Here is a 21,512-nt window from a genome sequence, read left to right as displayed (position 1 = left end):
CTATCTGACTGTCTCTCCCCGTTTCCAGCTTCAGAAAAATACAAAAAAACAAAACAAAAAAACCCCACAATTTGGATCAAACAGTATGATCTTTTTTTGTAATAGCTTTCTTGAGATATAATTCACATGCCATACAATTCACACATTTAAAGTGGTACATCATTAAATGGTTTTTAGTGTATTCGCAGTTATATATCCATCACCACAATCAATTTTAGAACATTTTGATCATTCCAAAAATGAAACCCATTCCCTGTAGCTGTCAACTCCCAGTCCCTCCTATTTCCCCAGCCCTAGGCAACTTCTTTCTATCTTTTTTTTTCTTTTTTTTTAAAATGTATTCATTTTAGAGAGGAGAGGGAGAGACAGAGAGAGAGAGAGAGAGAGAGAGGAGAGACAGAGAGAGAGAAGGGGAGGAGCTGGAAGCATCAACTCCCATATGTGCCTTGACCAGGCAAGCCCAGGGTTTCGAACCGGCGACCTCAGCATTTCCAGGTCGACACTTTATCCACTGCACCACCACAGGTCAGGCTCTTTCTATCTTTGTAGATTTGCCTCTCCTAAACATTTCATATAACTTGAATCATACAATATGTGGTATGGTTGATTTCTTTCACTTAGCAGACATAATACTTTCAAGAATCATCCATGTTGTAGCATGTACTAGTACTTCATTCCTTTTCTTTCTTTCTTTCTTTTTTGTGACAGACAGAGAGAGGGACAGATAGGGACAGAAAAACAGAAAGGGAGAGAGATGAGAAGCATCAATTATTTGTTGAGGAACCTTAGTTGTTCATTGATTGCTTTCTCATATGTGCCTTGACCAGGGAGCATATAGTAGAACGAGTGACCTAGAGCTTCAAGCCAGCGACCCTGGGGTCATGTCTATGATCCTATGTTCAAGCCAGCAACCCTGCACTCAAGCTGGTGAGCCTGCGCTCAAGCCAGCAACCTTGGGGTTTCAAACCTGGGTCCTCTACATCCCAGTCCAACTCTCTATCCACTATGCCACTGCCTGGTCAGGCTTATTCTTTTTTCTTGTAAGCAGCTTTACCTTTTTTTTTAATTGACTCAGTACATTTTGTTTTATTTTATTTTTACAGAGACAGAGAGAGAGTCAGAGAGAGGGATAGATAGGGACAGACAGACAGGAACGAAGAGAAATAAGAAGCATCAATCATTAGTTTTTTATTGTGACGCCTTAGTTGTTCATTGATTGCTCTCTCATATGTGCCTTAACTGTGGGGCTACAGCAGACTGAGTAACCCCTTGCTCAAGCCAGCAACCTTGGGTCCAAGCTGGTGAGCTTTGCTCAAACCAGATGAGCCCGCTGGCAGATGAACAAGCTGGTGACCTCGGGGTCTCGAACCTGGGCCCTCCGTATCCCAGTCCGCTCTATCCACTGCGCCAATGCCTGGTCAGGCTTGTAAGCAGCTTTATTGAAATAAAATTCACATACCTGTTTAAAGTATTCAATTCAAATATTTTTAGTATATTCATATAATTGTGCAACTATTACCATAGTTAATTATTAGAACAATTTTATCACCCCAAAATTCACTCCTTTTTATTGCCAAATAATATACCATTGTATGGGTATACCACATCTTTATTTATCCATTCATCAATTAGTAAGCATTTGCACTTTGTGGATAATACTAATAATGCTGCTGTAACCATTCATGTGCAAGTTTTGTATTTCTCAAGGAAATATGCTGGGTCATGTGGTAACAACATGTTTAACCTTTCGTGGAACCGCCAAACCATGTGATTTTTTTAATCCTCATTTTCTCAATTAACATTAATCATGTGCATTTTCACAAATTGCTCACTGCACTTTGTTTTTTGTTTGTTTTTTTGTTTGTTTTTGTTTTTTTGTTCTCCCCCCCCACCCCATGCCCGTCCTTCAGAGTGTCTAGAAGTGCCCTGGCATGAGCCCACTGAGGCTGCACTCACTCCTCTGGGTGAATCTTCTAAGATGCTCTGGTCCATAAGCGAAACCTCGCAGGCCACAGGCTGACCAGCAGGGATTAGGATGGACCATCTCACTGCACTTTTGAACACTCGGTTTTTAATGTTTGCAGAGTTCCAAATCTTAGTAACTGGTCCCCTCTTATTAGGCATTTAAACTATTTCCAATTTTCATTATTATAAACAGTAATATTTCTATAGAGCAGATCAGTCAGACCACTGGATCAAAGGACATAGGCAGTTTTAAGGCTCTCAGTGCTTTTTTTTTTCTTCTTTTTCTGAAGTTGGAAACGGGGAGGCAGTCAGACAGACTCCCGCATGCGCCCGACCGGGATCCACCCGGCACGCCCACCAGGGGGCGATGCTCTGCCCATCTGGGGCGTTGCTCTGTTGCAACCAGACCCACTCTAGCACCTGAGGCAGAGGCCATAGAGCCATCCCCAGCGCCCGGGCCAACTTTGCTCCAATGGAGCCTTGGCTGCGGGAGGGGAAGAGAGACAGAGAGGAAGGAGAGGGGGAGGGGTGGAGAAGCAGATGGGCACTTCTCCTGTGTGCCCTGGCTGGAAATCGAACCCAGGACTCCCACACACCAGGCCAACGCTCTACCACTGAGCCAACTGGCCAGGGCCTAGGCTCTCAGTGCTTAATGATAGATTGCTTTCCAAAATAGTTGTGACAGTTTGCAGTTTGCACCAAGGCAAATTGAGTTTGGGAATGCCTGTTGCACACCACCTTGTCTTTCCTATTTATTGATTTTTTTTTTTTTTTGTATTTTTCTGAAGCTGGAAACGGGGAGAGACAGTCAGACAGACTCCCACATGCGCCCGACCGGGATCCACCCGGCACGCCCACCAGGGGCGATGCTCTGCCCACCAGGGGGCGATGCTCTGCCCATCCTGGGCGTCGCTATGTTGCGACCAGAGCCACTCTAGCGCCTGAGGCAGAGGCCACAGAGCCATCCCCAGCACCCTGGTCATCTTTGCTCCAATGGAGCCTTAGCTGCGGGGGGGGGGGGGGAGACAGAGAGGAAGAAGAGGGGGAGGGGTGGAGAAGCAGATGGGAGCCTCTCCTGTGTGCCTGGCCAGGAATCGAACCCGGGACTTCTGCACGCCAGGCCGACGCTCTACCACTGAGCCAACCGGCCAGGGCCCCTATTTATTGATTTTTTTAAGATTTTATTTATTGATTTCTTTGGAGAGAGACAGAAAGAGGGAAGAAAGAGTGGGGAGAAGCAGAAAGCATTTACTCATAGTCGTGGTTTCCTGTATGTGCCTTGACTTGGCAAGCCCAGGGATTTGAACTGGCAACCTCTGCATTCCAGGTCGATGCTTTATCCACTGCACCATCACAGGTCAGGCACCACCTTGTGTTTTTTGGTTTTTGTGTGTGACAGAGACAGAGGAACAAAATAGGAACAGATAGCCTGACCAGGCGGTGGCGCAGTGGATAGAGAGTCGGACTGGGATGTGGAAGACCCAGGTTTGAGACCCCAAGGTCGCCAGCTTGAGTGCGGGCTCATCTGGTTTGAGCAAAAGCTCACCAGCTTGGACCCAAGGTCGCTGGCTCGAGCAAGGGGTTACTCAGTCTGCTGAAGGCCCATGTTCAAGGCACATATGAGAAAGCAATCAATGAACTAAGGTGTCGCAATGAAAAACTGATGATTGATGCTTCTCATCTCTCTCCGTACCTGTCTGTCTGTCCATATCTATCCCTCTCTCTGACTCTCTCTGTCTCTGTAAAAAAAAAAAAAGGGGGGGGGGATAGACAGGAAGGGAGAGAGATGAGAAGTATCAATTCTTCATGTGGCACCTTAGTTGTGTTGTTCATTGATTGATTTCTCATATGTGCCTAGATGGGTGGAGGGGGCTACAGCAGACTGAGTGACTCCTTGCTCAAGCCAGTGACCTTGGGCTTAAAATGGCGAGCCTTGCTCAAACCAGATGAGCCCATGCTCAAGCTGGTAACCTTGGGGTTTCAAACCTGGGTCCTCTGTGTCCCAGTCTGATGCTCTATCCACTGTGCCACTGCTGTCAGGCACCACCTTGTGTTTTTTTTTGTTTTGTTTTGTTTTTTACCACCTTGTGTTTTAATTGTCTTCTGAGGTAAGTCACCAGAGCAGGGACTTGTTTAGGTACCTTTGACAACCATGCTCAATGTGCAGCACATGGTACTACTTTGTGTTACATGAATGAGAACAAGGGAAGACCCAGACGAGTGCAGTGGCTGGGGATGGGGAGGAGGGTACAGGTATCTGAGTCATTGTGTAGGTCAGCTTCACAGGACTTAACACCTGGTTGACATGGGGACTCAGTGCAGACTCAAGTGGTAAGGACACATTGTGAGGCCACACTCCACAGTCATTTAGGGGCAGACGCCGGTAGGGACGGTTTGAAGACTTCCAGCAACTCTTTTTTGTACTCCACTCTGCGGCCTTCAGTCTTTATGTAAAGCCCTGGATGACTTACCTTCACAGAGCTAGCGAGGTCATCAAACTCTCTGTTCACCTGAATATCCTGAGGAGAGACCAATTATCACTTTCTGAGAACTTGGCTTTTTTTTTAACTCACACACAGAGCTTAAATAAGCTCATTAGGACAGCTTCTCTCCAATGGATGACAGTTAATATCTATTAAAATCGAGAAGAGAAGGTGCTCAAGGGAGGCTTCTAGGAACTGTCTCTATTTCATGAACTAGGGACTGGTTGTGTAGGTGTATCCTGGTTGTGAAAATTCACCGAGATCTGCCCTTAATCAATGTGCACTTTTCAGCATAAATGTTGTTTCTCAATAAAAAATAAAAACAACGGGGCTGAGGCCCTGGCCGGTTGGCTCAGCGGTAGAGCGTCGGCGTGGTGTGCGGGGTACCCGGGTTTGATTCCCGGCCAGGGCACATAGGAGAGGCGTCCATTTGCTTCTCCACCCCCCTCCCTCCTTCCTCTCTGTCTCTCTCTTCCCCTCCCACAGCCAAGGCTCCATTGGAGCAAAGATGGCCCGGGCGCTGGGGATGGCTCCTTGGCCTCTGCCCCAGGCGCTAGAGTGGCTCTGGTCGCGGCAGAGCGACGCCCCGGAGAGGCAGAGCATCGCCCCCTGGTGGGCAGAGCTTCGCCCCTGGTGGGCGTGCCGGGTGGATCCCGGTCGGGTGCATGCGGGAGTCTGTCTGACTGTCTCTCCCGTTTCCAGCTTCAGAAAAATACAAACAAACAAACAAAAAACAACAACGGGGCTGAGTAGAAGAGAACTAACACTGATTGAATCTTCTCTGCACCGGCCCTTCCCATAGGGTCTGTCATCTCATCCTATCTTCTCAATGACCCTGGGTAGTAGGTATTAACCCTATTGCACATAAAGATAAGACTGAGTTCTAGGGGTAAAAAGATTGAGTTCTAGAAAAGGTTTTACAAGAACTATGAGGATTCAGAAGTATTTCTCTTAAAGCTGAGGATAATAATCTGTGCTAGTCAGGTTAGACTAATGATTACAATTAAGGAACAGGAAAATAGAACACTGCATCTAGATTAGCAATGACCTCTAATTTGAAATCTAAACATACATAAGATGGGCTTGGTTCCAGGCCTAATTCCAAATCCTGTGGTATTTCCATGATACTAAAAGCTCCTCATAATAACCATACATGGTATCAATTAAGCATGTATTTTGGCAGGATGATTTCATATGTCATTTCATTTTTCAGAGTGATAGAATTCAGTGCTAACAGGGATTCTCAGAGCAGAGGAACATGGCCACAGCAAGCTACTCTATGCCTTTGTAGCCATAGAGACTAAGCCGGTAGAAGGAAAGAATAAGAATGTTTGAAACCAGTTGTCTCAAGCCTGAAGGACTGGGACTGTAAAAACATGGAAAGACTGCCTCAAATCTAGATTAAAATAAATCAGGGTGGAATAAGCAGTGTTTTGTGACTAGACTTTCATTCATTCATTATTTATTTATTTTTTTAGGAAAGAGAGACAGGAAGGGAGAGAGATGAGAAGCATCAACTTGTAGTTGTGGCACTTTAGTTGTTCATTGATTGCTTCTCATACGTGCCTTAATCAGGGGGGCTCCAGCTGAGCCAGTGGCCCCACACTCAAGCTGGACGAGCCCACACTCAAGCTGGCAAGATCGAGATTGCAAAACTGGGTCTTCAGTGTCCCAGGTTGACACTATACACTGTGCCACCACTGGTCAGGCTGACTAGACTTTCTTTTAATAATTCATATTTGGGGATTCTCTTCTTAATGTTAACTGCCTTAGAAAAGAGTGACATTTGGCCCTGGCTGGTTAGCTCAGTCAGTTAGAGCATCATCCTGAGGCACCAAGGTTAGAGGTTTGATCCCCAGTCAGGGCATAAATGGGAAGCAACCAATGAAGGGACAACTCAGTAGAACAACAAATGAATGCCTTTCCTCTCTCTCTTTCTGTGTGTGTGTCAAGCAATAAAAAGTAAAAGAGGCCCTGGCCGGTTGGCTCAGCGGTAGAGCGTCGGCCTGGCGTGCGGGGGACCCGGGTTCGATTCCCGGCCAGGGCACATAGGAGAAGCGCCCATTTGCTTCTCTACCCCCCCCCTCCTTCCTCTCTGTCTCTCTCTTCCCCTCCCGCAGCCGAGGCTCCATTGGAGCAAAGATGGCCCGGGCGCTGGGGATGGCTCCTTGACCTCTGCCCCAGGCGCTAGAGTGGCTCTGGTCGTGGCAGAGCGATGCCCCGGAGGGGCAGAGCATCGCCCCCTGGTGGGCAGAGCTTCGCCCCTGGTGGGCATGCCGGGTGGATCCCGGTCGGGCACACGTGGGAGTCTGTCTGACTGTCTCTCCCTGTTTCCAGCTTCAGAAAAAAAAGAAGAAAAAAAAAAAAGTAAAAGAGTGACTTTTTTTAATATTAAAAAGGTAAAATTGAATGGAAAGGGGTCCTGATTTCCCTCACAGCCACATAAATGAATCCTCCAGTACCATGATTCACCTACAAGTAGTATAGGCAGGGTGGGGAAGGTGGCTACGTTTCGAGTGCTGAACCTGCAAATCCATATATCAGTGAACAGTGAGCATTGTGCACCCAGAGCCACTTATTCTCTCTCAGCCAATGAAGAGCCCAGGCAGGGATCTGAAATGAGACCATGGTGGTACCCCCAGTCAGGAGTCAGGGTGGAGACAGAGTGGCATGACAACCTATTTTCAGGCCTGGGGTGGAACTTAGACTCAGCCACGCTAGGCAGGGCACACTAAATCACCAAACCCTACTTTCTTCCTCTAAACATACCTCAGGGCTGTAGGGAGACTCAGAGGTGAGGTTTATGAAAAGTTCTTACAGAGAAATCTAGCAGTTCCAGGGTAGACACTGGATTATTCTGGACAGACTTGAGAACACCCAAGCAGCCTTTACTTCTCATGGGATTCCTGGACACCTAAGAAATACACATGCACACAAAATTGAGAAAAGCTGATCCCAGGGAGGCCAGGAGAGCAACACAAAAGGGAAGATTAGGGATTCCTCATCTCTGATGGTGTGCCTCAGGATAGCCTCACTGTCTAAACCAGGGGTCCCCAAACTACAGCCCACGGGCCACATGCGGCCCCCTGAAGCCATTTATCCGGCCCCCGCTGCACTTCTGGAAGGGGCACCTCTTTCATTGGTGGATGCATCCTGTGCTCCGGGAGTACTGTATGTGGTGGCACCGCAAAGCGCGGCATCGCTCATGTACAGTACTATTTCCGGTGACACAAGACGCACCAGTCACGGCTCCGGAAGTGCGTCATATCACTTGTTACGGCTAGTAGTGACAAATATGGAACCGGACATTGACCATCTCATTAGCCAAAAGCAGCCCCACAGTTCCCATTGAAATACTGATCAGTTTGTTGATTTAAATTTACTTGTTCTTTATTTTAAATATTGTATTTGTTCCCGTTTTGTTTTTTTACTTTAAAATAAGATGTGCAGTGTGCATAGGGATTTGTTCATAGTTTTTTTATAGTCTGGCCCTCCAACGGTCTGAGGGACAGTGAACTGGCCCCCTATGTAAAAAGTTTGGGGACCCCTGGTCTAAACCCACATGGCGCCTCCTCCATCAGACTGAATACCCTGGGTGAGGCTGCAGGGCCTGGAGGAGAGGAAGTAGACACAGAATGCCCATCCAGTACCTAGCTCTGCTGAACTCCGAAGATACAGACATATCCCTGCCCTAAAGCGCTCACCTGCTGGGGGAGGAGAGGAAAATAAACCATCCTAAAAATGCAGTGTGTGCCCCTGGCCAGCTGGCTCGGTGGTAGAGCGTCGGCCTGGCATGCGGAAGTCCCGGGTTCGATTCCCGGCCAGGGCACACAGGAGAGGCGCCCATCTGCTTCTCCACCCCCCACTCCTTCCTCTCTGTATCTCTCTTCCCCTCCCGCAGCCGAGGCTCCATTGGAGCGGGAGATGGCCCAGGCTCTGGGGATGGCTCCTTGGCCTCTGCCCCAGGCGCTGGAGTGGCTCTGGTCGCGACGGAGCAACGCCCCGATGGGCAGAGCACCGCCCCCTGGTGGGCGTGCCGGGTGGATCCCGGTCAGGCGCATGTGGGAGTCTGTCTGACTGCCTCACTGTTTCCAGCTTCAGAAAAATACAAAAAAAAAAAAAAATGCAGTGTGATGAAAGCAATGAGAAAGTGTAAGTGTGAACTAACTCTACCTGGGAAGTAAAGATTGGGTGGGTGATAAAACCCCTGAGCTGAGCTTTACAGGTGGGGTGGGTGGAGCTGGGCATTTCAGCAGGAATAGAAGCAAGAGTAAAGAGAAATGAGAAATTACACAGTGTGTCTGGAGAATTCTAAGGAGCTTCGGTGAGAGAGATGAATTTCAAGGCAGGAGGAAAAGGCAAGTTGGCAGAGCCCAGATCTTGATGCTGTGCTGCAAAGGACACAATACTAAGCTCAGATTTATCCAGTGGGGAGCCTGATGGGTTTAGAGCAGGGAGGGACAGAGGCATATTTCTGGTTTAGAAAGATCACCTAAGCCCTAGCGGTTTAGCTCAGTCAATTAAGAGCGTCATCCGGAAACAATAAGGTTATGGGTTTGATTCCTGGTCAGGGAACACACAGGAAGCAAACAAAAAATGCACGACTGAGTAGAACAACAAATGCTTCCCTTCCCACTCCCCTCTCTCTCCCTCGTCCTCTCTCTCTAAAATCAATAAAAATTAAGCCATGGCTGGATAGCTGGGTTGGAGCATCATCCTGCAGCGGGAAGGTTGCCAGCTTCGATTCCCACGTCAGGGCACATACAGGAGCAGCTCAATTTTCCTGTGTCTGTCTGTCTGTCTCTCTCTCTCCCTGCTTCTCAAAAAGAAAAGTAGAGAAAAGAAAATAAAAAAGATAAGAAAAAGAAGGAAGTGTGGGAGACTGCAAGTGGCAAAGCCTTTGTAAGTTCCAGGCTTAGCAAAAGGCTAAATTTCCCCCTCCCACTCTTCCATATTTGCTATTAAACTGAGTAGCTACACTCATACCATCCTCCCACCTCACTTGCTTGGTTAAGTTTGCTTGGTTAAGTTGCTAGAGGCAATTTACATACCCTTCCTCTCACCCTTTGTTTGTTCAGATGTTGGTTAATTTCAGTTATGCAGGTGGAGGGTTTCTGCACTTGGGAGATTTCTTGGGTTGCCTTGGAGCTGTGTGACTTTGTATCAAAGACTTCCTTATTTGCATATGGCTATATAATACAGCAGGTGCAGGTCTTGGCCTTTTGCAAGTTGTCTTTCATGTTGCAAAGAGTTGTCCTGAGCCTGTCCTTTTTTCTCTTTAAGCTTACTGGCCGTTCCCACTCAGGACCTGGAATTACTAGCTGCACTGGTCCACAGCAAGGAAGGAAGAAAGAAGGAAAGGAAGAAAGGGAAAGAAAAGAAAAGAAAGAAAGATAGATCACCAAGTCTCTGGATAGGTAGCTCAGTTCCAGCTAGCTCAGTTGGTTAGAGCACCGCCCAGATATGCTAAGATTGTGGGTTCGATCCCTGGTTAGAGCACGTAGAAAAATCAACAACAAAAAAATCAACCAGTGAATGCATAAATAAGTAGAATCAATGTATGTGTGTCTGTGTGTGTGTCTTAAAAGATCACCTGGTAGCAGGTGGGAAACTAGCAGGTCAACAAAACTTGAGGAGGGAAAGTGAGAGGAGCAGGGAGCCTAAGCATTTTTTTTTTCCATTTTTCCAAAGTTGGAAACGGGGAGGCAGACAGACTCCCGCATGCGCCCGACTGGGATCCACCCGGCATGCCCACCAGGGGGCGATGCTTTGCCCCTCTGGGGTGTCGCTCTGTTGCGTCCAGAGCCATTCTAGCGCCTGAGGCAGAGGCCACAGAGCCATCCCCAGCGCCCGGGCCATCTTTGCTCCAATGGAGCCTCGCTGCTGGAGGGGAAGAGACAGACAGAGAGGAAGGAGAGGGGGAGGGGTGGAGAAGCAAATGGGCGCCTCTTCTGTGTGCCCTGGCCGGGAATCAAACCCGGGACTCCTGCACGCCGGACCGATGCTCTACCGCTGAGCCAACCGGCCAGGGCTGAGCCTAAGCATTTTGCAAAAGGTGAGATGTAGGAGGGAAGATGAGAGAAAGATAAGGAGGAACAAGCACTGGGTCCCAGCTTCTGACTCAGAGAAGGAGCCCTCCACCAACACACACACCAAGAGGTAGCCTTGAGAGGGAGATGATATGTTCAGGTTGGACTCAATTCCATGTACTTGTGAGACATCTGGGGGACAATCCAGCAGGTAGAAATTCAGATCCAGAGTTTAAGAGGGAGGTCTGGGTTCTAGTATAGGAGGGGGCGTGTGGAATGGGGGTGGGGGTGTAGGGTGGGAGAGGAGTGAGCCTCAGGCTGGAGATGGGAGTGCTGCAGGGGGCTCCTCTGCCAGTTGAGGGTCTCAGGCAGGGCCGGGTGCTCCCCTGGAGTTGTCAGTAGTGTCCTCAGAGGACATGCTGTTAGCACAGTGGTTTTCAAGGATCTGCTCTACCCTCATTGTACCCTCACTTCTTTGTCTTCCACTTAGCTGCTTCCTCCCCACCGGCAACCCTGGAGGAAGGAAACCCCTGCTGTGCACACAGGGCCTCACATATGTCTGAGCAGTGGCCAGCAGTACAGCCGGGCTGCCCCTGAGTTCTAGCAAGGTCAGAGGAAAAGCGGGGAGAAGATGAAGGGGAAGCAAGGGTGCCTCAATCATCATCAGCAGAGCAGCACTCTGGTGAGTGAGAAGGAGAAAGGATGACTGGGAGGGAGGGAGGGAGTGGGGAGGAGTCTGTATAAGTGCATGGGCCAGGCCAGAAATGGGCAAATGAGTGACAAGGGGAAGAAGTAATACAAGAGGAATCCAGGAAGCCCTCTCCTCATGTGGGCTCTGGAACCTGTGTTCCCTGCTGCCACTAGGGTGGGGACATGGGGCAGAGGAGGAATCTGTGTAGAAAAGCTCAGGTAGGTTGGCTGGGGCCTCCCCCATCAGATTAGCACTCACAACAAGAATCCTCAGTGTCTGGTTGACCCGGAGGCCCAGGCCCAAGCTCAGGGCTCCCACTGCAGAGATGCGGTTGTTGCTGCAACAGAAAGACACTGCATTGTTCTACCTTCCAAGTAGCTGTCCAGAGCCAGATTGTTCCAGGTCCCAGCTGGCACTGCTAGTGCATCTCCTAGGTAGGACTTCAATTCCAGCCTTTATTCATGCCTCTGGGACCCTGGGAAAGACAGTGTATAAAAGCTAGATAGTGACTCCCCTTCACTGGAGGCTCCCAGTATTCAGAGAGATCACCCAGAAAACATGCTTGGAGAGCCCCCCATCCAAGCTGTTGCTCCCTGGCCCTCAGAGCTCAGCAGATGTTCTGCCCCAGCTGGCCCCCAGTACCTATCACCATGACAGTGTCTTCTGGAAAACCACCCAGCTCCCCTTCCATATCCTCTCCTGCTGGATCCAAATACCAGGTCTCAGTATGGCACTTGGTCACTTTGTCTCTGAAGCCAGTCCCATATCTCTCTGACTTCTCAGACCCCAGCTCAGGCCTCAAGTTTTAGTATCTCTCATAGAATCCTCTGGCCCTGGCTCCTTGCATGGGGAGGAAAGAAGGGTAGAATACAGCAGGCAGGCCCTCCTCACTCGGCAGCCCCTGGGAGGGACTCAGCCATGGCAGCCCAAGCATGACCTGTCAGGCCTCTGCCTCTCTCGTTCTTTCTGGATTTGTGGCCCCTGCTCTGGTAACCTGCTGAGGGCAGAGTCTGCCTGGGCAGGGAGGAGCCGGTCACACACTGCAGGCTCCCAGCCACGTGCTGCGCAGAGCATGTGTGTGGGCCCACTTGTCAGAGTCAGCTCCTCTTCTGAAAGGGAAAAAAACTCACACGGAGCACCCAGCCCACACCAGCCTCTGCTGAAGAGGCTTTACATGTTTGCAATTCCCAACCCCTGGCCGTGTGGTAGGAATTATGAGCCTAGAATATAAATGATGACCTCAAGGGAGAGGATGAGGCTGGATGCTCCTGGCTTGTGGCTAAAGCCCCATCATAGACTGTAGTCAGTTTGGGGATTAAAGTGGTGGACAGCAGCAAGATCATGAAGCCCCTGGTCCCTGGGGAGGCTATAGGCTCAGAGACTGTGACATGGGGGATACCCCATGCTCCTCACCTCATGTTGATTTCCTCCAACACATTGTTAGTCCTAAGTGCCTCACCCACTGCAAAGGCTCCAGGATCTCCAAAACCATTGTATGAGATGTCCAGGACTCTCAGGAAGATGTTTGCCTGGGATACAACAGAGAAATGCAGTGGGACCAAAAGTGACAGTGTAGAAAGCCAGGGCCACAGCCTTTGAGCCCAGGATACCTGAGGTGCAAAGAGCATGGACTGAGGGCAGGACAGAGGTTCCAGAGAGAGTCTCATGGCTTGGATGATGGTGCCCAGTAGAGCTGAACAACTGGAAGCATAGCTCAGAGGGTAGGTGTAGGTATGATGGCCCCAAGGCTGAGGGGTCTTCTTGTGGCAGCAGGCCCCAGAGACACAGTGAGCAGGCCTCACACCAGCTTGGGGACCTCTTGAGGGCAAGTACCCCAAGGCACAAAGTAGCTCAGGGGCCCAGAGTTGTGTGAAACCTGCCCAGGGGGCTGTGATGGGGAGAAGGGCTAGAGCTTGTGGGTATCCTGGGAAGACAGTTCTGTGGCCTTGTGGGGCAGGACCTCAGTTCAGCTGCTGTCAGAGGGCAAGGCAGCAGCTCTTATTCTCTGAGGAGGACCCCAAAACAGTAGCTGACACAGTGGACATTGTAGGTGTTTAGTGCCACTCTGGCAGGGGCTGCAGCCACCCATTCCTAAGGCCAAGGAACCACATGTGTCACCAGACTACACACTGTCCCTCCAGTGGAGGGTCTGTGATGTCTGGGGAAGGTGTGCAACATTCAGCTTCAGAGCCCTCAGTAAGTAACATGAGACTGGGCACAGTGTATTGAAGTCATTAAATGGGGCTAGGAAAATTAAAGACACCTAACAAAATATTCCTTAAGATCAACTTAGAAGATCCAAGGCTCATTTCTGAATAGCTGCAAAATGGAGAGCTGGCCTCTGGGAGACCTGCCTTTAAGGAACTGGCTGAAGAGGCTGGCTATGGGGTGGAGTGGGGGTGGGGGCCTCATACCCCCAGTCCTCTGGCAAAGGAGACAGCTCCTGGGCCTCGAAGATGGTTCCAGCTTATGTTAAGCTCGGTGAGTCCTATATTTTCTGCCAAGGCTGGTCCAAGCATCTCCCCTTCAAAACACGAAGACAGACTTTGTTATTCATTCTGTTCATCCCTTCAAAAAATGATACTGATGCTGCTGTGTAACAAGGTCTCTGCTGGGTCACAGAGTTGAACCCAACATGGCCTTATCTTGCCCCTAATGATTTCATATTTAATGGGGGAGACACAAATACAAATGAATGAGATGTGAGCTATTATAAACCACAAACCAGAGGCATGGGAACAGAGTGGGGGCTAATCCTATTTTAGAGGGTGGTGAGGAAAGTGAGGACAGAGGAGATAATCTTGAAGACCAAAGGACTCACCACGCATGTCTGCACACACAGTGAAGAGCAGCTGAGGAAAAACCGAATATGCAGAGGCACAGTGAGCATGAGACACTTGTGGACATGCACGCAGGCTTGGTGCTGGGGACAGGGTGAGGGGAAGTCAGTGAAATGAGGTAGGAGTGATGGGCAACTGAGAGATGCTGAGAGGCCTTGAATGCTAGGCCAAGGGTCTTGGGCACTGCCCTATCATTGGTGAGGAGGCAGGGAAGGTTTTAAGAAATGACAGACAGGGCCCTGGCCGGTTGGCTCAGCGGTAGAGTGTTGGCCTGGCGTGCGGGGGACCCGGGTTCAATTCCCGGCCAGGGCACATAGGAGAAGCGCCCATTTGCTTCTCCACCCCGCCTCCTTCCTCTCTGTCTCTCTCTTCCCCTCCCGCAGCCAAGGCTCCATTGGAGCAAAGATGGCCCGGGCGCTGGGGATGGCTCCTTGGCCTCTGCCTCAGGCGCTAGAGTGGCTCTGGTCGCGGCAGAGCGACGCCCCGGAGGGGCAGAGCATCGCCCCCTGGTGGGCAGAGCGTCGCCCCTGGTGGGCGTGCCGGGTGGATCCTGGTCGGGCGCATGCGGAAGTCTGTCTGACTGTCTCTCCCCATTTCCAGCTTCAGAAAAATACAAAAATAAATAAATAAATAAATAAAAAAAGAAGTGACAGACTGGATTGCTTAGTGGGTGTAGGGGATGGGCTGGGGTGGGTGGTGGCCGAAATGAGAGGCTGGGGGACTAGTTGAAAGGCTCATGCCATAAGTGAAAAGTGACAAGACTGGCACAACTGTAGTGGAGAGGAGGCAATGGTGGAAGAGAAAATAAATGGTGGGGGGCCATGTGGGATGAGAAACCCTAAGAGACATTTAGTATGTAAAGTGGGCAGAAGCCCCAGACACCCACCCACCCCACTCTTCACTCTGTCAGCACTCAACCAGTATGACCTCTTCCAGGTCTCAAAAGTGTCAGTACTAATACACCTTCTGGCTGTCCCCCTGTGCAGAATGGTTGATCTCCCTCCTCACCTAGCGAACAGCTCCTCATCCTTCTACCTGGGCTCTTGGCATCAGGAAGCCTTTCCTGCCCACTTGGCTGGGCCACCTTAGGCCTCAAGTCTACTGCTTTCATCCATCCAGGTTCTGGCCATTAGACTTCTCTCTGCCTGATGTCTCTCCATAAGCCTGGGGGATCCCCAGGATCTAAATTTGACCCCTCTCTATGGTCCCAGCACCTAGCACAGGTCTAGTAAGACTGATATGAAGAAATGCATAGAGGACTGAAGAAGCCACACCGAGACTGCTTAGTGTATCCCAAGGCTCTCTTTACCAAGCCACAGTCGCAGAGCTCCAGGGAAAAGCAACCTGGTCTCATCTCTCCAGGCAGAGGAGAACAGAAGCTCCATCTCCACACATGCTGCAGATGGCTTTTCCAGTCTACCTGAATCATTACCAGCTAGAAGCAGCAGTCATTGGGACTTGGACGTGAGCTGCAAAGTATAGAATTGTGACAACAATTCCAGTGCCATGCGGACTTTTCCTGGATGTGAACTTTTCCTGGACTCCTATTCCTTGTGACAGCCACTAACAGACTGAACTGGGGTTGGGTTGCATTTTTCAGGTATTTGGCATGGTGTTGGGGCCAACTTGGACTTGGTGAACATGTTAAGGACACTACTCTTTTATGCATTCTAGCTGTATTGGCCAAGAGTTTGCTTAAAGGCTTTTATCACTGTAAAAAAAATATAGAAGACTGGATAAAAAAGATGTGGCACATATACACCATGGTATACTATTCAGCCATAAGAAATGATGACATCGGATCACTTACAACAAAATGGTGGGATCTTGATAACATTATATGGAGTGAAATAGATAAATCAGAAAAAAACAAGAACTGCAGGATTCCATACATTGGTGGGACATAAAAACGAGACTAAGAGACATGGACAAGAGTGTGGTGGTTACGGGGGGCGGGGGGAGGGGAGAAGAGAGAGGGGGAGGAGGTGCGGGAGGGGCACAAAGAAAACTAGATATAAAGTGACGGAGGCCTGACTTGTGGTGGCGCAGTGGCTAAGGCATCAACCTGGAACACAGAGGTCGTTGGTTCGAAACCCTGGGCTTGCCTGGTCAGGGCGCATATGGGAGTTGATGCTTCCTGCTCCTCCCCCCTACTCTCTCTCTCTCCTCTCTAAGATGAATAAATAAAATCTTTAAAAAAAAAAAAAAGGCCTGACCTGTGGTGGCGCAGTGGATAAAACGTCGACCTGGAAATGCTGAGATCGCCGGTTCGAAACCCTGGGCTTGCCTGGTCAAGGCACATATGGGAGTTGATGCTTCCAGCTCCTCCCCCCTTCTCTCTCTCTCTGTCTCTCTCTCTCCCTCTCTCTGTCCTCTCTAAAAATGAATAAATAAATTAAAAAAAAAAAGTGACGGAGGACAATCTGACTTTGGGTGATGGGTATGCAACAGAATTGAATGACAAGATAACCTGAACATGTTTTCTTTGAATATATGTACCCTGATTTATTGATGTCACCCCATTAAAATAAAAATTTATTTATAAAAAAAATAAATAAATGCACAGAGGAAAAAAACAGATGAACTGAGCAGGGCCCTCAGCCAGAACACTGGCCAGCAGATACTTTTAGTACCTTGGAGAGCTCCCGCAAGACTGCGAGGAGTCTGCACTGCCTCCCTGGGAATAGGATTCCAGATTCCCCGTCTAGCACTGGCTCTGACTTCCGCAGGTGCTCAGATATAGTACTTTCCTCTATCTCAGACACTTCCAGTGCTGAGCGGAGAGGGCAGTGGTCCCTCACTTTGTAGGGAAGCCCCTACTTTGCTAAATAGCTCGGGGTGTGACGTTTCTTCCACACACATGCATGAATCAACCTTTTGTAGTTCCAATGCTTGGCCCCAGCAGTCAACCTATAAAGCTGATACTGCCATTATCATGGGTCATTTGGGGACACTGAGACCCAGGCTCCTTCATCTCTCAAGGGAGTCGGGCCCACCCACAGATCCTTACTTGGGGGAACAAAATGGTCCCACTATGTCTGTCCTTTTCCAGACTGAGAACCTCCAATTCCATATTTGTACAGCTTTCGCAGGGCCTTAGCTTCCAGCGCCCTCCATCCTGGCTGCCTCTCTGGTGCTTGCCCTCTGGCTGTGAAGGCCCAGAAGGACACCTACATTTAGTTTGTTGAAAGACTGAAATGAGTTTCTTTTTAAGATTTTTTTTTTAATTTTTAAAATTAATTTTAGAGAGGAGAGAGAAAGGAAGAGAGAGAGAGAGGAGAGAGAAGGGGGGAGGAGCTGAAAGCATCAATTCCCATATGTACCTTGACCAGGCAAGCCCAGGGTTTCGAACCGGCGACCTCAGCATTTCCAGGTCGACACTTTATCCACTGTGCCACCACAGGTCAGGCTAAAATGAGTTTCTTTTTAAAGTTCACTAGCTTCTCACAATAATTTTCTTAGAAGACAAATTGTCTGTCTGATAGTTAAATTCTAAGGTTGATTCTCACAGGCAAGGCTGGTGCTACTCCACTCACTCTAAGCACAGGTAGTGATTCCCAAACTTTCTGGATCATACAAATCTCCTGGGGCATCCAGTAAAATGCAGATGCATGGGCACACTCTCAAGAGTCTGGTTCAGCAGATGCCCAGTAATCTGTATTGCTAAGCCAGGGTCCTAGATGAATCTTTTTTTATTTTTTGTTTATTCATTTTAGAGAGGAGAGGGAGAGACAGAGGGAAAGAGAGAGAGGAGAGACAGAGAAAGAGAAGGGGGGAGGAGCTGGAAGCATCAACTCCCATATGTCCCTTGACCAGGCAAGCCTAGGGTTTCGAACCGGCAACCTCAGCATTTCCAGGTCGACGCTTTATCTACTGCGCCACCACAGGTCAGGCCACCCTAGGTGAATCTTATAGTTGATTGGAGTGGTTGAGGGCAGGCAAATAAAACTTCATGTTCTTGGCAAAGCAGATAGCCTGTGCAAGGGCCCTGGGGCATGAAAGAAAGTAATAAGATCAAAGAATCCCACTGATGTCTTCCATAGCACTTAGAATAAAATTTTCATGACTTTTGCCATGACTTGTAGGTACAGTCCCCTGTTGCCTCTCTACCCCATGTCCTAGCCACTCTCCCTTTGCTCACTAGCCCAGTCACTCTAGTGTATGTCAGACTGGGAAACAGGCCTGCATTTTCATTGTTGCTCTGCTTGAAATGCACTCCCTCTAATCTTGCCATGACTTATTCCTCCCCACCCTCTTCATTTCAGTTTAAATATCATCTCTGCACAGATGCTGCCCATTCTTCTCTAGAATCATGCCCTTTTTCTTTCTTTTGTAGCATCAATAATTATGGAGAATTATCTTGTTAATAAGTGTTCCTTGAGGCCAGGGCCTTTGTTTTGCTTATTCTTATTGGCCAAATCAGCTCCCAACACATGTAGCAGCAGACAGTGGGATATTTGGGGAATGGACTGAGTTCTGTGTGGAAGGAGTAGGAAAAGGGCAAACCAAAGTGGGAAATGGGGAACAGGAACCAGAGCATGGATGCTCAGCTTTGCCCTTGCCAACCTCTACCCACCTTTGCCCCAGGAAGATGAGCTCAAGTGCTCCATGCTGGCCCTGGCCAGATATTACTATACCTGCTTGGTTATTTAGCTGGTTATAGCTGAGGTCCAGAGACTTCAGGCCCGTGTGGGCCAGCAGGAGTTCAGCAAGATAGTGGGCTGCCTGCTCCTCCAGGCTGTTCCCTGCCAGCTGTACCTTCTGCATGGCTAGGTTTGCCATGAGAGCAGTACAGATGACCTGGGCTCCCGCTGCACCCAGCTGGTTCTCCGACAGGTCCACATCTGGGGGGTGGCACCATTCCTCAGTCAGTGGGATTCAAAGTCAGGCACCATCCCCCTCCACCCTGCTTCATCCCCCAAACCTCCAGGCCTGAGGCAGCAGAAGAGGGTTTTTTTTGTTTATTTGTTTTTTAAGAGAGAGAGAGAGAAAGGAGGGAGGAGCAAGAAGCATCAACTCCCATGTGCCTTGACCAGACAAGTGCAGGGTTTCAAACCAGAGACCTCAGTGTTCCAGGTCAAGCTTTATCCACTGCGCCACCACAGGTCAGGCCAGAAGAGGCTTTGTAGCTGAACTTTCCTGGGGTGCATGATGACTCTGACACCCATCAACTGGGTTCCCTTAGGCCCCAGGCAGCTTCCCTGATGCCCATCCCTACCCTATGTGTCCATAAGCTTCTTTGTCAATGGGCTAAAACCACCTACTTCCTGTTGCTATGGAGAATGCTTATGAGGGAGATACAGCCACCCTGTTGATCATTTGTGCCTGGCAGCAATACAACCCACCCACAAAAGCCCCCACTGCCACACTTCTGGGGACTAGCAAAAATAGACTAGGTAGCCATGTTCAGAGCATTTATACAGGCCAGACACAAAGTACTTATATCAGCCACATACAGATTCACTGATGTTCATCACACCCCAAGGGCTAAGTGGTATTACTGGGCCATTTCACAGATTGAAAACTGAGGCTTAGCAAGGTTGCATTTCTTGGCCAAGATCACTACACCCTTTAGTGGCAGAGGCAGCATTTGGATCCAGCCCCACCTAACACTCAACCAACCTTTCCTCCTCTCACTCTGCCTAGCCCCCACCTGTGTGTCAAAGGACCCTCCTACCTGCATTCAGGCATTGGGAGGCCACCATATGAAGAGTGTGCTGGCCAGGGAAGGAGGTGAGTGGGTGGGGTGGGGTTGGTCAGGAAAGAAGTGGCATCTGGCATTGGGTGCACCACAGAGGGTCTAACTCCACTCTTGTGATGAAGCCCCAGGTGAAGTCTGGCTGTGAGTTGGGGGCATACCCCTCAGAAAAGGGAGGACTCAAGTCTGCCCACTTGCCCCTAGACTCAGCACCTACCACAGATGCTTCTGCTTTTGCTCAGGGCATGTGCCACGGCCTCTGCACCGGCCCCACAGAGCCTGTTGTCCCGAAGATCCAGCCTCTTGACATAGGAATTGGAGATTAGTGCAGAAGCCAGAGCCTGGGCCCCCTGGGACAGAGAGCAGCCTGAAGGGCCTGGTTCTTCCCAGGGCTGAAGAACCCAGACACACATAACTACTACCTGGCTCATGTTTCCAGGGCTCAGCTCGCTTGGTGTCTTCCAGCTGGAAGGCCCTACCTTTCCCGTATGACCAGGGTATACCTGCTTCTTCACCCACAGAAGGCTCCACCCTGATCTCACCTTTTGGAGACTTTCTTGTCCCAAAGGTTAGATGCCCATTGCAGGCTCCTCAGCCCTATACTGAACTTTGTCATAGCCCCATTCCCACCTGTCACCCAGCTGTAGCAGTGGGACATGCCTGGTACAGAGCAAGGCCAGGGAGTATGCGGACTCAGGAAGGGGGTGGCTACATCCATGACTGCTGCTTCCCAGGCCCTCTTCCTCAAACCCTGGCCCCAGGGTCCCTCCAGGGGTACCTGGGGCCCCAGGCCACGGTGCCGCAGGTTTAGCTCTGGGGCTTTCCCTTGGTGGAGAAAGCAGGAGGCAGGTACAACACAGTGGGCCCCGCAAGACCTCAGGTAGAGGGTTTCCTTGTCCAGTTCTCCAAGCCCATGGTTGCCTGAAAGGAGAGAGAAGAATGTGGATCCCTATTCAGAAACAGCCAGCCACCTTCCAAGGGTTCCTCTGTCCTCTGTCACAACCCAGCATTATATATATTTTTTATTACCTAGAAATTTAACATCATTCTGGAAGCGTAATGCTCCCAGCAGCATTGCAGGGAGTGAAGGAGACTGGAGTTGCCGCCACCCGCTGCGCTGAAGGTGTCCCATAGAGGGGCGCCCTCCCTGCTCTGCTGGACAGGAGCCCCTGTCCAATCGGCCCCACCTGTCCCCTCCACCCCTGCGGAAGAATTCTGCATCCCCCTGCCTGCGGGCACCTTCCGTTTCCAGGCAGGAGTCTGAATCTGAGTCCGAACCCTCTTCGGCCTCCTGGACCCCTGTAAGACGTCCAGAGGCAGCTGCTGCCGCCTCCTTCTCCTGCTCTCCACTCTCCCCAGATTTCTTGCAGGGATTCCTCATGGTTACGTTCATTTTGTAATTGCGAGCACTGAGGCCAGGTCTGCGTGCCACCACTACTAGAGCTCAACTGGAGAATTCGGGCGGACCCGCCAGCTTCATCGACCAATCGCATGTGGTGTGCTGCGAACAGGCGCCTGTTGCAGCAAATGGAGACCGAGGCAGTCACCCCGGCAACCCAGTGTTGGTTGTTGCAGAAACTGCCTCGGGTCTGCACTGACCTTGAGTAGACTCCTAGCTAGGCGGATGAGAGCGCCAGCCACCGGCTAGGGGCAAGGCCGGGTGCTTTGAGGGCCCTGCTGTCTTTTGCTGTTCCAGCATCGCCCTCCTTCCTACAGAGAGGGAAAGATGCCCTACTCTGGGGGCTTTTAGTCCCTGCACTTGTGGGGTGTGAGCAGCTTTGCTAGGGCATCACACAGGGGAGCTTG

At 50.0% G+C, this 21,512-nt stretch overlaps 1 protein-coding gene and 1 non-coding gene across 4 annotated transcripts; both read right to left on the bottom strand.

Moving 5' to 3' along the window:
* Positions 1-1,909: 1,909 nt before the first annotated feature.
* LOC136396112 (small nucleolar RNA SNORA52) lies at positions 1,910-2,043 on the bottom strand. Its single transcript, XR_010749531.1, has one exon. It is a non-coding gene; the product is annotated as a small nucleolar RNA SNORA52 (small nucleolar RNA).
* Positions 2,044-4,328: 2,285 nt separating this feature from the next.
* Positions 4,329-21,105, bottom strand: LRRC74B (leucine rich repeat containing 74B). 3 transcript variants are annotated; one of them, XM_066365448.1, is made up of 9 exons: positions 20,946-21,105; positions 20,485-20,627; positions 19,924-20,056; positions 18,646-18,852; positions 13,583-13,692; positions 12,582-12,697; positions 11,427-11,505; positions 7,267-7,362; positions 4,329-4,484 (listed from the first exon to the last, which is right to left on the bottom strand). In XM_066365448.1, exons 1-9 carry the CDS (start codon positions 21,097-21,099, stop codon positions 4,329-4,331), a joined length of 1,194 nt encoding a protein of 397 aa, XP_066221545.1. In that variant the 5' UTR covers positions 21,100-21,105. The 3 variants fall into 3 exon arrangements, with proteins under 3 accessions (XP_066221545.1, XP_066221546.1, XP_066221547.1); XM_066365449.1 differs by lacking the exon at positions 4,329-4,484 and adding an exon at positions 6,909-7,061; XM_066365450.1 differs by lacking the exon at positions 4,329-4,484 and adding an exon at positions 7,013-7,061 and having other exon boundaries at positions 7,218-7,362.
* Positions 21,106-21,512: the final 407 nt, after the last annotated feature.

The sequence above is a fragment of the Saccopteryx leptura genome, chromosome 2, assembly GCF_036850995.1.
Source record: "Saccopteryx leptura isolate mSacLep1 chromosome 2, mSacLep1_pri_phased_curated, whole genome shotgun sequence".
Lineage (NCBI taxonomy): Eukaryota > Metazoa > Chordata > Mammalia > Chiroptera > Emballonuridae > Saccopteryx > Saccopteryx leptura.
This window is presented reverse-complemented; position numbering and strand designations above follow the sequence as displayed.

Excerpts from the sequence above, each read along its gene's own strand:
- LRRC74B (XM_066365448.1), bottom strand. The coding sequence starts at position 21,099 with ATGAACGTAACCATGAGGAATCCCTGCAAGAAATCTGGGGAGAGTGGA. Across the intron at positions 20,628-20,945 it reads CTCCTGCCTGGAAACGGAAG|GCAACCATGGGCTTGGAGAA; the intron begins GTGCCCGCAGGC and ends CTCTCCTTTCAG. Across the intron at positions 20,057-20,484 it reads ACCGTGGCCTGGGGCCCCAG|GGGGCCCAGGCTCTGGCTTC; the intron begins GTACCCCTGGAG and ends TCTCTGTCCCAG.